This window comes from Myxine glutinosa, chromosome 2, assembly GCF_964187855.1.
Source record: "Myxine glutinosa chromosome 2, kmMyxGlut1.1, whole genome shotgun sequence".
Lineage (NCBI taxonomy): Eukaryota > Metazoa > Chordata > Myxini > Myxiniformes > Myxinidae > Myxine > Myxine glutinosa.
In genome coordinates this window covers 120,438,679-120,452,959 of record NC_136262.1, presented here as the reverse complement: position 1 = coordinate 120,452,959, position 14,281 = coordinate 120,438,679, and the positions used below count along the sequence as shown (strand labels likewise).

General features: G+C 45.1%; 1 protein-coding gene across 1 annotated transcript in view; it reads right to left on the bottom strand.

Moving 5' to 3' along the window:
• Window positions 1-14,281, bottom strand: part of SKP1 (S-phase kinase associated protein 1) — a 60,233-nt gene that overhangs the window by 19,546 nt on the left and 26,406 nt on the right. Inside the window, exons 2-3 of the mRNA XM_068107259.2 lie at window positions 2,608-2,728; window positions 2,322-2,395 (exon numbers count right to left, since the gene is read on the bottom strand). Coding sequence (XP_067963360.1) covers window positions 2,322-2,395; window positions 2,608-2,704 — 171 coding nt within the window. The 5' untranslated portion in view covers window positions 2,705-2,728. The remainder of the gene's footprint in view (window positions 1-2,321; window positions 2,396-2,607; window positions 2,729-14,281) is intronic.

The following is a 14,281-nucleotide window of genomic DNA, read 5'->3' as shown; positions in this document are numbered from 1 at the left end:
GTGAGAAGGCCAAGGCCCGAATGCCTCAATTCTGTGTTTGCTTCTAAATCTGGCATCCCAAACCCCTCCTTCTCTTTTCTGTACCCACCCAATCCAATCATATCCAATTGCTCACAGACGTTGTATATTTTGTGCCTGAGAAGGTGCAGAAGTATATGGCAACCGTCGACTAACTGCAATTAGACCGGACGGCATCAGCTCATGTGTCCGAAAAACCTCCTCTGCTGCTCTTACACTTCCTCCCTCTGCCCTTTTCACCCTGACATTTACCCTGGGTCATTTCTCATCTGCCTGTAAATCGGCCAACATCACATCACATAAAAAGGTGCAAAAATGGATCCTTTAAACTACAGACGAATTAGCTAACTTCCAATCACCAGCAAGGGTCATGGAATCCATCATTGCAGTTGATATAAAATAATTCCTTTTCTCCAACATCCTTGTCTCAGATCATCAATTTGGATTCAGACCAGGTCACTCTACCTTGGCCATTCTGCTTCTACTCTCCCAACAATGGATGGGGGCCCTCAACATCAGACGTAAGATCAGGCCCATCTCTCTAGACATATGTTGAGTTTTTGATACAGTCTGGCATCCTGCCTTAATCTCCAATCTCTTTGCCTATGGAATTCAAGATAAACTCCACTTTTGGATTACTGACTTATTTTACTCTCACGATTCTGCAACACGACCAGACGGCATCATCTCACATGTCTTAAAAACCTCCTCTGCTGCTTTTGCACTTCCTCTTTCTGCTCTTTTCACCCTATCATTTGCCATATGCCATCTTCCCTCTGCTTGGAAATCAGGCAACATCACAGCATTACCAAATAAGGTACAAAAACCAATCCATTTAAACTACAGACCAATCAGTTTACTTCCAATCATCAGCAAGGTCATGGAATCCATCATCACAGATAAGAAATCTTTACTTTTCTCCACCAACCTTCCTCATCTCAGACCACCAACTTAGATTCAGATCAGGTCACTCCACCATGTGCATGCTGATCCTACACTCCCAACGATGGGCGGAGGCTCTCAATGTCACATGAGATCAGGGCCGCCTCTCAAGATATATCTCAAGATTTTGATACAGTCTGGTATCCTGCCTTGTTCTCCAAACTGTCTGACTATGACATCCAAGGCCAACTCCACACATGACTTACTGACTTCCTCCACTCTCGTAGACAATGTGTGGCTCTCAACGGAATCCTGTCATCTCCTCTCCCTGTCAAAGCTGAAGTTCCCCAAGGCAGTGTTTTGGACCCAGTCCTATTCCTAACCTTCATCAACAATCTCTATGATTCTCGAGACAATCCTCTTTATATATTTGCTGATAACTCCACCCTGTGTGTGTTGTCGTTCATCATACAAGGCCTTCATCCACAGCTTGGTGGAGTACTGCTCTCCCCTTTGGGCTGGCTCCTCTGCCTCACACATTGCTTACCTTGACGCCACAGAAACAAAGGCCTTCAATATTTATTGGAATCTCCCGCGATGAAGCAGCTGAGTCTATGGGTCTATCACTTTGACATCACAGACAGGTCGGTGGTCTCTCTTTCTTATACCACCTCTTTTTTGGTCTTGCACCCTCAGCTGTTTGTGTGCTTTATTCCCCACCCACCCCTCTACCTCCTCCCCAGGTTTCTGTAGGGCGGACACAGTCCACCTTCAACCCTCCTCTGGTGAAACCACCTAAATACAGGATCACTGCTTACCTACACTCATTTGTACCCAATTTTTCCCATCTGTGGAAAGAACTTCTACATTCTCTTTAATCTCATTATTCCCTCCAGGTCTTCAAGACCAAATCAGATCATCCCCAATCCAAAACAATCATCTTTTCTACCACCATTAAACCACCGCCCCCGCCTCACCCCTCCCCCCGCCCCTCCACCACTCCAAATTTCTTATTTTTCCTCCCCAAGAGTTTGCTTCTGTGTCCATCTTGTCCACCCACCCCTTGCATCTTTCCCTGCCCCTCATTCTTACCCGTATGTCTTGTTTGTCCATGTCTGTCTATCCAACTCCACAGCAAGGTCATGTTCTGTGTTCCGTTCTGTGTCCGTTCTGTGTTCTTGCTCTTCCACTAGCCTCGTCTTTGTATTTATAAAAACCAGCACAAGCAGGCACAACCAAGAAAGGGCAGAGTGACCATAAAGAAAGGAGGAAAATAAAGGGGCCTGCACCCTACTACAAAGCACGAAAAGAAATACCAACATACAGAGTGGAAAACAGGGAACTTTAGGAAAAAAAAAAGAGGAAGAGGGGGGAAAAGCGAACACGGGTATGACGTGTGAAAACCCCAATAAATTGGGAACCTTGCGCAAGATGGCTGCATTGACGTTTGGGAGAGGAACTGGCTCATCATCTCCTTCTTCATCCATTCCCAAATCTGCAAAATGTGAAAAATGTGTGTGGTAATGCGTAGATTGAAAGAGCGCATGGAAAGCAAAGAAGTGAGGTTGGGGGTGGGCAGGGGGGAGGGGAAGGTCGTCAGAATTAAGATGGGAGTGCATTGCAATACGAAGAGAGAAGGGGCACCAAGATGGTGGAAATAAAAGGAAATGCATAAAGAAAGGCGACAACAATTGCACATTTTCTTACCTTCCAGCATTGTTTTGATTGTCACGGACTGTTTGGCAATTTCAACATCAACTTCAAACACCTCCCCATCCGAACTCTGTAGCTTGATGCTTGGCATCTTGCACGGTGTCAAGTGATGATGCTGGAGAACAGGTAAAAACAAAAACATCTCAGGGGGAAGGTTTAACAGCAACAGATATTTTTCATAAAATGAGAATCCTGCTTCTCAGCCACGTGTTTAGATGACTTGCTGCAGTTTCCTCAAAATAACTAGAACGGCACTCGGTAGAGTGAATACCTTCGCCAGGCTGAACAGTTTATTTTGTATCCCACTGATACGTCAGATCTGGATTCGGACCTGAACCAAAATCTAATCGGCTTGTTCTCGTCACCGAACAAACTCGTCCACCTAGTTTAGTCAAAACTCGTCCATAACTTTTTAAAACATCATGTTGTATATCGCTTTTTGCCCGATCCCTCAATGGTGAAGAATCACTTTAAAAATTCGTGTAGCCGGATCCGAATCCGGGATCTTCACACCAAAGTCTAATCATTTCGTCCTTGTCACATAGACTACCTCTGCCAAATTTCGTCCGAATCCGTCCACAACTTTTTGAGATATCTTGTTCACAGAGAAACACACAAAGAAGAAGAAGTCATGCGGAGCACGATACTTGCAAAATCCACCCCCCCCCCCCCCCCCACCCACCAAGGTTTCCATTGATACAGCAAATTGTGCATTTCATCAAGATTAAAATTGATGATCTTGATCAAAGCTCGGGTCAACAAAATGAAAAGTGACGATATTTCAGATTGAAAAAATTATTTTAGATGTTTGACCTTGAGTTAACATTTTGACCTCCAAAATAGTTGGTTTTCCAAATCAGTGAGGCACTATACAAATGCCGTTAAATTTTCAAGTCAATCAGATGAAGATTGCCAGGTTTTTTTCAGATGAAAATTGATGATTTTTAAAGTTTGACTTTGAGTTGACCTTTGACCTTTTGACCTCAAAGAAGTTAGTTTCCCTATTTAGTGACTCAATATGCAAATGCTGTTCCATTTTCAAGTCAATTGGATGAAAATTGATGGTTGTTCAGATGAAAATTGACGATTTTAGGAGTTTGACCTGGAGTTGACCTTTGACCTTTTGACCCCAAAAATAGTATGTTTCCCAATTCAGTGAGGCAATGTGCAAATGCCGTTGAATTTCCAAGTCAATCGGTTGAAAATTGACGGTTTTTCAGATGAAAATTGATTTTGGAAGTTTGACCGAGTTGGTTGACCTTTGACCTTTTGACCTCAAAACTAGTATGTTTCCAAATTCAGTGAGGCAATGTGCAAATGCTGTTCTATTTTCCAGTCAAACGGATAAAATTGACGGTTGTTCAGATGAAAATTGATGATTTTGGAAGTTTGACTGAGTTGACCTTTGACATTATGACCTCAAATATAGTTTGTTTTCCAATGTAGTGACAATATACAAATGCTGTTCAATTTTCAAGTCAATCGGATTTAAAATGGCGATTTTAGAAATGTGATCTCCAGATGACCTTTGACCTCAAAATCAATAGGCTTCTCAATTGTGACAACCTCTACAACTTGGTGAAGTTTTGTGATGATCGGTTTAGAATTGTGACCTGTAGGCCGGTGACAAACAGACAAATGAAAAATCACTCAGAGTGACACTTGGCAAAACAGAACAAAGTAGAATGGCACTCAGGAGAGCATCCTTTTGACCTCAAAAATAATTAGTGGTTGAATTCAGTGACCTGATATGCAAATTGTCTTCAAAGTTTAAGTTAATCGGTTTAAAATTGACAATTTTAGAAATCTGGCCTATGTTGACCTTTTGGCCTACGTTGACCTCAAAAATAGTTGGTGGTTCAATTCAGTTAGCTGAAATGAAAATCCTATTCAAATTTCAAGTCAATCGGATGAAAACTGAGGATTTTAGAAATTAGAAATTGCTGTTGACCTTTGGTTTATGTTGACCTTTTCACCGACTGATCTCAAAAATAGTTGGTGGATAAATTCAGTTAGCTGATACGTAAATCCTATTCAAATTTCAAGTCAATCGGATGAAAACTGAGGATTTTAGAAATTTGAAAAAAAGTGGTTCACCTTTGGCCCATGGTGACCTCAAAAATTGTTGGTGGTTGAATTCAGTTAGCCGATATGTAGATCCTTTTCAAATTTCAAGTCAATCGGATGAAAATTGTGGATTTTAGCAATTTGAAAAAAGTGGTTAACCTTTGGCCTATGTTGACCTTTTAGCCTATGCTGATCTCAAAATAGTTGGTGGTTGAATTCAGTTAGCCAAAATGAAAATCACATTCAAATTCCAAGTCAATCAGATGAAAATCGAGGATTATAGAAATTGTTGTTGACCTTTGGCTATGTTCATCTTTTGCCGATGCTGATCTCAAAAATAGTTGGTGGTTGAATTCAGTTAGCCGATATGTAAATCATTTTCGAATTTCAAGTCAATCGGATGAAAATTGAGGATTTTAGAAATTTGAAAACAAGTGGTTGAACTTTGGCCAATGTTGACCTTTTGACCTCAAAAAGAATGTCCCGTGGATGGCTCGATTAAGGCAGAGCATCCACGGATGGCTAATCGAGCTTTAATGAGGCGTTCACTACAATCAATGGCCGATGATACGAGAGAGGGGGGGGGGGGGGTTTGGGGGAGAATGCCGACTTACTATGGGTGGCCTCAACGATGTCTTCACCCTTTGAAAAGAAACTCGCAGAAACGGAATTGAGGTAGAAAAATAAACGTGGCTTTATTGCCGGACCCGGATACAAAGAAACGCACCGATAAATAAATAATGTTTCTAAATCGGGACATCTTCACACCTCACTTCAAATACAACCACAGGGGAAGACTTAATCAAATAAACCCTTGTGTTTGTGGGTGCGGGCTTATCTCCGTCTCGATGTGGTGTTGGAGATCATCAGGTCCGAGCACGTCGTCCTACCACAGCTCCGGTTGGCGCGAACCGCTCGGTCGTTGGCGCGAACACCGGCGTCGCTGCATGGTCCGTCCCAAACCACAGCACTCGCACGCAGGCACCAGGATAAAGAACAACAGGGGAGAATGATCGTCGGCGCTCCACCGTCTCTCCACCGCTCGTCGTCGCCCAACAAGCGAAGGTCCAAACGGGAGAGAAAGGAAGAGAGGTCTGGGCAGGAAGGAATCCAAAACGAGGAGCTCAGAAATGTCGGCCAGCGAGCGGTTTTACTGGCCGTCTCGTGACATCAGCTCTCTTTTCTTTCAACCAGTGCGTCGCTTCTTTCTGGTCTTTCACGCCTTCCTCACATCACCAGCGCTTCTCCTCCAATCGGCGCGTAGCTTCTTACTCGCCTTTCGCGCCCTCCGATTTGATTGGCCGAGCGCTTCGCGCCTTTGGTACCACATCCTCGGTCGGTGGCCAATCAGTGTGGCACGTCATTCACCTTCCCTTCCCTGCCAATTGGCGACCTGCTCTTTAATCGCCCCTCCCCCGTCAATCACGAGTCCTTCTTGGCGTGGCTATTGCCTGCCATGCCACCGTAGTCGCTTCCTGTCTGTTCTTCCGTAAGTTATTGTGGTGGAGGGGGGATTTAATTAGTGTGGTGCTAATGGGCCTAGCTCATGTGTATGGGTGCGTTTCCATATGGGACACAGGTATGATCACAGGTTTGACATACGGGAGAAATGGCATAATCCCTACTCGACCTATCACACGATCATCCTTGTATGGTCATAGATATATACACTTAATTCCGACAAACCACCTAAACAAACTTATTACAGGTGAGTATTCCCTATCACGACAGCAGGAGCATAATACCTACGCAGATCTACCTGAATCTATATATCCCCTTACCCAAAATTAATAACAATATATAGGAATTTGTCGGACCACAAACTCCACAATTTGGTAAAGTTTTGTGAAGATCGCGTAAAAACTGTAACCTGTAGGCAAGTAAAGGAAGGGCATCCGGCCATAAAAACATTGCCTCAAAAATAGAACCATGACAATTCCAACTATATATTGGCAGGGTACAGCCCGAAGTGGAGATCGGTTTCTGAGGTTTGGGATATGGAATGTAGGGACAATGACAGGGAGATCAGGAGAAGTGGTGGAAGTATTGGTCAGAAGAAGAGTGGACATATGTTGTGTGCAAGACACGAGATGGAAGGGAAGTGGTGTGAGAATGATGAAGGGTAGGCAGGGACAGAAATACAAGTTTGTGTGGCAAGGGTGCCCGGAGGGCGTGAATGGTGTTGGTGTCCTGTTTTCTGAGGAGTTTGTAGATAGTGTGGTGAGTGTGACTAGAGTGAGCGATAGGTTGATGATGGTGAAAATGATGATTGGAAAGCTCTTGGTGAACGTCATCTTGGGATATGCTCCGCAGGTTGGTCGGAGCGATGAAGAGAAGGACAAGTTCTGGTGTGCAATAGAGAAGCTGATGGAAAATGTGAAAGATGAGGAAGTTGTTGTGGTAGGAGGAGACCTAAATGGACATGTGGGAAGGAGTATGGACGGTTTTGAGGGAGTTCATGGGGGTTACGGATATGGTGTGAGAAATGGAGAAGGTGAAAGGATTTTGGAGTTTGCTGATGGAGCTGATTTGTTGATTTGTAATACTCAGTTCAGGAAAGGGGATAATAAGCTTGTTAGATACACGTCAGGTGGGTCGACGACAACCGTTGACGACCTGATGGTGCGTAGGCGAGATAGGGGGCACCTCCGGGACACAACGGTGATCCCGGGGGAGGAGGCTGTTTCACAGCACCACTTGGTTGTCTGCGACATAAGGGTGAAAGGTGCGAGGAGAGCCCGGCGGGTAAAGTACCAACCGAGAATGAAGGTGTGGAGGTTGAAAGAGGTGACAGTAAGGGAGGCATTAAAAGAGAGGCTGAGTAGGGTAGAGGATGATGTGGTTGAGCTTGAACGTGGTTGGATGTCAATGAAAAATAGTCTGTTGGGAGCCGTTGGTGAGGTATGTGGATGGACAAAAGGACCACCGAGGCACTCGGAAACATGGTGAAGTTGGAAAGAGGATTGACGAGAAGAGGAAGAAGTTCAAAGAGTGGCAGAAGGCGAAGGGTACGGGAGCAGAAAAAGCAGAGCATGAAAGTTATAAGGCAGCCAAGAAGGCTGCAAAGAAAGAGGTAGCAAAGGCGCAGGAGGCATGTAGGAAAATGTTCGGAGAACGCTTGGATTCGGAAGAGGGTCAGAGAGCGGTATTCAGGATTGCAAAGCAGATAGCAAAAGAGAGGTGTGACGTGATGGGGGTGAGTTGCTTGAAGGATGAAGTGGGACAAATCGTTGTGGACCCAGATGGAATTAAAGGAAGATGGAAAAGATATATGGAAATGCTGTTGAATACAGAGAATGAATGGGATGGCAACATAGAGAGTAACCCAGTTTTAGGACCGGCAGAGAAGATAACTGAGAAGGAAGTTGAGGAAGCGATAAAAGCAATGAAGAGTAGAAAAGCGGGAGGGCTGACGGGAGTTGTGGGAGAAATGTTGAAGGCAGCAGGAAGTTGAGGTGTGAAGAGAATGACAGAGATCTGTAATCTGTGGTGAAAGAAGGCCGCATTCCAGTGGGTTGGGAACTGAGTACCCTCGTCCCTCTATACAAGGGGAAAGGTGACCCTCTGGAGTGTGGCTCGTACCGAGCGATAAAGTTATTGGAGCATGGAATGAAGGTATTGGAAAGGGTGTTGGAGAGGAGGATAAGGAAGAAGGTGAAGATCGACGAAATGCAGTTTGGATTTATGCCAGGAAGAGGAACGACAGACGCGCTTTTCATTGTGAGGCAGTTGCAGGAGAGGTACATGGAGAAGAGGAAGAAGTTGTTTTTTGGGTTTGTTGATCTGGAGCTAAAGCATTCGATAGGGTTCCACGCGAAGTATTGACATGGGCATTGAGGAAGTTAGAAGTGGAGGAATGGTTGATCAGAGTAGTGATGGCAATGTACAAAAGAGCGCGCACAGCTGTAAGGACGAAGGATGGGAACAGTGGTGAGTTTGAGGTGAAGGTGGGAGTGCATCAGGGGTCGGTACTAAGTCCACTACTATTTGTAGCTGTGATGGAGGTGCTGGCTCAGAACGTAAAGGAGGGTTTACCGTGGGAGTTGTTGTATGCAGATGATCTGGTGTTGATTGCGGAAAGTATGGATGGACTGAAGGAAGAGATGAACAAGTGGAAGGAATGTATGGAGACAAAAGGTCTGAACGTGAATATAGGAAAGACGAAGGTGATGGCAAGTGGTAAAGCATGTGGTGAGGTGGAAAGAACTGGGAAGTAGCCATGTGCTATGTGCAGGAAGGGTGTCGGAGTGAACTCAATTCAATGTACAATGTGCGCTGAGCGGGTTCATCAAAATAGCCCAGTCAAAATGTGAATGGACCCGCCACTAATTGCAAGAGAAACGAAGTAATACTTTTCTGAGACCTTGATGTCTACTAAATATCTGCCCAAAATTATACTTAAATATATTGAGTGGAACATGGTTTTTCAGGTCCTTTCCGATTTGGGAACTTTTCGGACTACCGCAATGTTTGGAAATTAATTATATGACAATATCACTCTTAATAATACACCAAATCAACTCTAAATTATTTATTTAACCATGTTTGAATACACTACCACAACTATTTGTACCCAATGTCCTTCTGTCCGTTCACAATATTTAACACGTCACTTCGTCTCTTCCATGGTCACTATCATCAGCATCCTCGAAAACGTCCACCGATTCGTCTGCATTTGCACAAATACCTCTGCACTCCCTACATGCAAATGTGCAAGGCAGGCCAAGTTTCCGACAACCACAACGTTTATCACTGCAACCACCCTTGCAAGAACACCTAACCAGCTTTAGGAGATAGTCTGGTGCTGCAGCGAGGTCAGAATGCATAGGGATCATCCTGGTGTCCATGATCCTCCATCCCCAGTCAAGCGGGTTGAGTTTGTGTCCTTTCCACTCCTGAACCTGTTGGAATACCCGTAGGCTGTGATATTTGGAAGCTGAGCTTGTGGGCGGAAGTACCCGTGGGTGCAACGATGTTTTGTTTGTTGTCACCTTAGCATGAAATTTTGCTACCCTCAATTCGTTCAAATTGTCTGATGGTTTGCCTCCGTACACACAAACCATTGCTCTGTCTCCTGCAGCAATGACCTCATCCTGTGTTGACTCTTTATTGCCAAAAATTAGGGCCTCTTGCTGGAACATTTCATTGTCCTTGAACAGTTTGAGTCCAGTGCCTTTGCCGATCCCAAAGACCCTTGATGTCGTGTCGCATCCCAGGTACGCATGGATGAAGAGAATGTTTTCACAGACAGTATCACCCAGAGCCTCTCTGACTTTGCCAATGTCCAAGTATTGTCTTGGATTCAATGAACCCTTTTTCGGCTCCGACATTAAGTAGAGAGTGTGCGCAGTATTCTTGCGAAAATAGTAGCACAGTAGTATCAACAAGTCAGTGTCTTCGCCAACAAGAACAGTGTTGGATTTTGAAGAGCTACAAACTGCAGTTGTTGCTATGAGTAGGTCCGCATCCCCACTCGCATGAAGCACTTCACAATGAGATTCTTCCAGTTTCTTACCAAGAATGTCTATGAATTGTTGCTTGTTCTCCTTGTGCCGAAGAAACTCTTCCTTCTTGACAGAAAGCGTCATGGTTTGAGAAAAAGATACCTTCACTGATGGTCGCTCACCCCTTTTCTGATGGGCACAGTCTTTCGTTGAGGGACCTTCACGATAGCCATCAAACACGACAATAGCATGCCCGTAATGCCTACTAACATATTTCAGGTAGCGGTCAAGAATATCCTTGTACTGTTCACCTGACTGCCACGGTATGCGCTGCAATAGGGCACCGCCATCGAGTACATATTGTATATCGGATGGTTGTGCAGTATCGGCAGGTGCCAAGGATTTGATTGCTGAGGCTAACGCTGGCTTATTGGCGGACAGCAAGGCATATTTGGTCTCGAACAAAGATGGAGGATATGTGCATAACTCACAAAGGAGTGCTTTGGATAAGTCTCCTACTTCAGTGCCAGCGATCACAAGTCTCTGGAAGAGTAACTGAGGGTCGATATTGATGTCTCCGTCTGGTGTCTTCATTGCAGACTCTGAGTCCATAGTTATGGCTTGACCCTTCTTCTTGAAGCTGTATTCAAGCACACGTTTACCACTCATCTGGCCCAAGAGCCTTTCTCCCACAGTTTTCGCCTCATCAACATTCACCGTTGTCTGGGCAACTATACCAGTGAAAATGTTGTGAAGAGTATCGTCGTCTTGAAAGGGATCCCTCTCATGAAGAAACTCAAGCATTCTCTGGGTATCAGCTACATCATTCTTCTGTCTAGACTTTGATAGATCCTTGTACTGTTCACTTGTCACATACATCACATCAGTGAGGTGTTGGAGGGCGTTGTTCACCTCTGCAAAGAAAGGACTAGCCATGACCCAGACTGAGCGTTGTGTCTCTGTCATCCCTCGTCCCCTGGTCAGACCACCTGATGTCTTCAGACTTCTCATAAGTACTTGTTCGATGACTAAATCTGTAGACAGACCAGCCCAGTATCTGTCGCTCCGAATTAAATATAATACGACTTGCATTCACAATGACCACAGCGTTTAACTGTCCTCAGCACACTGATCAAATCTCTCACTGCAAGCGTCACTCCACCTCTCGTTCACGGCTCTCGTTCAATCTGAAAATAAAGTATGATCCACTCATTATAATTGAGTATAATTTTATGTATTTGTTCAGAGGATCGACAGGTTTCAGAAAAATATCATTTTTTTTCTCTTGCAATTAGTGGTGGGTTAGGGGTAAAAGTTCGCTAGAATGACGACTAAAAATGCAGTGGTCCGAGAGGGTCATTAACCAGTGTGGCAGCTACATTCAAATGTAAGGTGTGCACAGAGGGAGCTGCAGATGGAGGAAATGTTGAGTTGGATCTTGGAGACGGCGTGAAGCTGGAAGGTGTGAAAACATTTTGCTACCTCGGAGACATGCTGAATGGAGAAGGTGGATCAGACTCGGCAACGGTTGCTCGAGTGAGATGTGCATGGAAGAAGTTTCGGGAACTGAGTGGCGTGCTGATGAGGAGGGGAGTGTCGTTGAAGCTGAAGGGAAAGGTGTATGCTGCATGTGTGAGAAGTGTTATGATTTATGGGAGCGAGACATGGGTCATGAATGTAGAGCAGCAAGGAAGGCTGGAAAGGGTGGAAATGCGAATGGTTCGGTGGATGTGCGGAGTATCGTTGAGAGAGAGGAAGACAAATGATGAATTGCGAAAGATGATGGGAATAGAGCCTGTGATTGATGCTGTGAAGAGGAACAGGTTGAGATGGTTTGGTCATGTGTTGAGGAAGGATGAAAGTGGCATGTTGAGAAGAGTGATGGAAATGAATGTAGAAGGAAGTAGAGGACGGGGAAGACCGAGAAAGACTTGGTTAAAGATGGTGGAAGAAGAAATGCGGGCAAGGGGGTTAACAAGGAGAGATGCAGAAAATAGGGCAAAATAGAGAAGATTGTCATGGGGACCGCAAGGCTAACCCCCGCTCTAGCAGGGAAAATGGCCTTAAAATGCATGTTGTTGTTGTTGTTGTTGTAGGCAGGTACAAGTGAGCGGCCAGACAAACACACAAACACACAAACGGGAGTGATCAACATACTTGCAAATGTTTTTTTTTTTTTTTTTTTTTTCACACGTAACAAAGACAGAATAACAAACACAACCGACCAATATTAGTTGGGTCCGGGACCTCATTTCCGTGACCATTCTCTGGCTAAGATGTTTTGACGATTGATTTGACTTCTATGGACCTTTTATAAAAAATGTATCCCCCAGGTCCCTCCCAAAAATCCCGGCAATTTTCGACAGAGGGCCAAATCCAAGATGGCCGCTGGCCCCGTCTTGAAAAAATAATTTTTGAACCAGAACACCTAGATTCTAGAATCATGTATGAAGACACTTTTTCGGGTTAGTCGACCACGAGGATTCCGATTCTGATATCAGTTTGGCGTTATGACATCCTTTTGACCCGGAAATCGAAGATGGCCGCCATCCGGTAGAGCGAAAACGTAACTTTTGAACGGGAGCACCTAGGATCATGAATGAACACATTATTTCGGCTAAATCGATGCGCTGATGCAATTTATGAAGGTGACAGATTGATTTGAGGTCAAGGACACATGGTAAGCTAAAGGTCATTCAAAGGTCATATATAATGGTCACGGAATTGAGGTCCTGGACCCAAATAGTATAAAGGAAGCGAGAACCCCGCAGCCGGACATGATGAATAATGGTTCTTGGAGTGGGCTCCTCGTGGGACGAGGGCCATAATCGGCTGGAATTTTTAGTACAAACCTCTTGTTTAGCACAATGAAGGTCCGATTTGTTTAAACGAAGCACACTTGCCTTTCAGGTTTTGTCCCCGCTGGCCACAGCAATTATCATCATCATCATCATCATCATCAGCATCATCATCATCATCACTACATAATCGTAGTGTTGGCACCAAATTGTTGTCTTTTTAAAAATCGTTTCCAGGGATTGGTACGAGCATACGAGACAGCGCGCTGTGTGATGCTTTGGTGTCGGTGGTTCGTGATGTGAATTGAGAACTTAGCTTATGACAATGTCCACCGTTCCGTGTGTCCTCCAGTGTGGCGGGCTTTGTGATGAAGCCACCAATTCCATTACCTCAATTGAGAGGTGGGAATATCTCAAGAAAAAGGTCCTGTTCTGGAGCGGTCTTGACAAGTTCGGAGATGTCTACGCAATTGTCGATTGGGGTAAAGGTCCCGTCGGACAATGTGTCCATGATACATATAGGTTGACCTCATGGAATTCCAAGAAACTGGAACAGGCCAACAAAAGACAGAAAAAACGAGAGGTCGATGAATGCCAATCTCAGTCTTCGTCTATGTCTGATGTTTGTTCCGCAGCTGCGGCTCCAGCTGCCAAGCGGCTGCGATCGAGTCTAGGGCCGATACATGATAAAACAAAATGTGTCTGGTGCTGCAAGACAGTCGGCCAAGCACCCAGAATCAAAGCTGGCCCTGATTTCGTGCGATCACGCATGGGCAGCTTTCAAGAGCCACACGGTGGCCCTGGAAGATCAGAGCATGCGAGACAGAATCAACTGTCTGATCGATTCTGCAGCTGATCAGCCCTACGCGCTTGAGATCAGATATCACCTGAAATGCTGGTTGAAATATGTGCGTAGTTACAAGAAAATGAGTGAAGATGATAAACTCCCACACATGCACAATGTCACTCTCCGTGAGGGTCAGACTATGTTCTTCGACCACATCAGAACAGTTATCTTTGAGGAACATGAGCTAAGGTCACTGCAGAGCCTCCTCCGAGACTACAGCTCTATTCTTTCTCGGTATGGCTTCCCAACATCCGGGGTCAAGTCATCCGATATCAAAGACCTCCTGACCTGGGAGTTTGAAGGCAAGATCGGCTTCCACTCTCGCCCTTTGAAGAACCAGAGCGACCCAGTCTATGACACGGATGGGGGTGGTTCATATGTCGAAGCAGCGCTCTCCTCCATAGGTGTCAGCAGTGAGCAACTGGTGCGTAATGTGGCTAAGCGGCTCAAGGATGACGTCAAGTCAATCAAACTCGTCCCATGGCCGCCGAGGGTCGAGGAGCTGGAGGAGG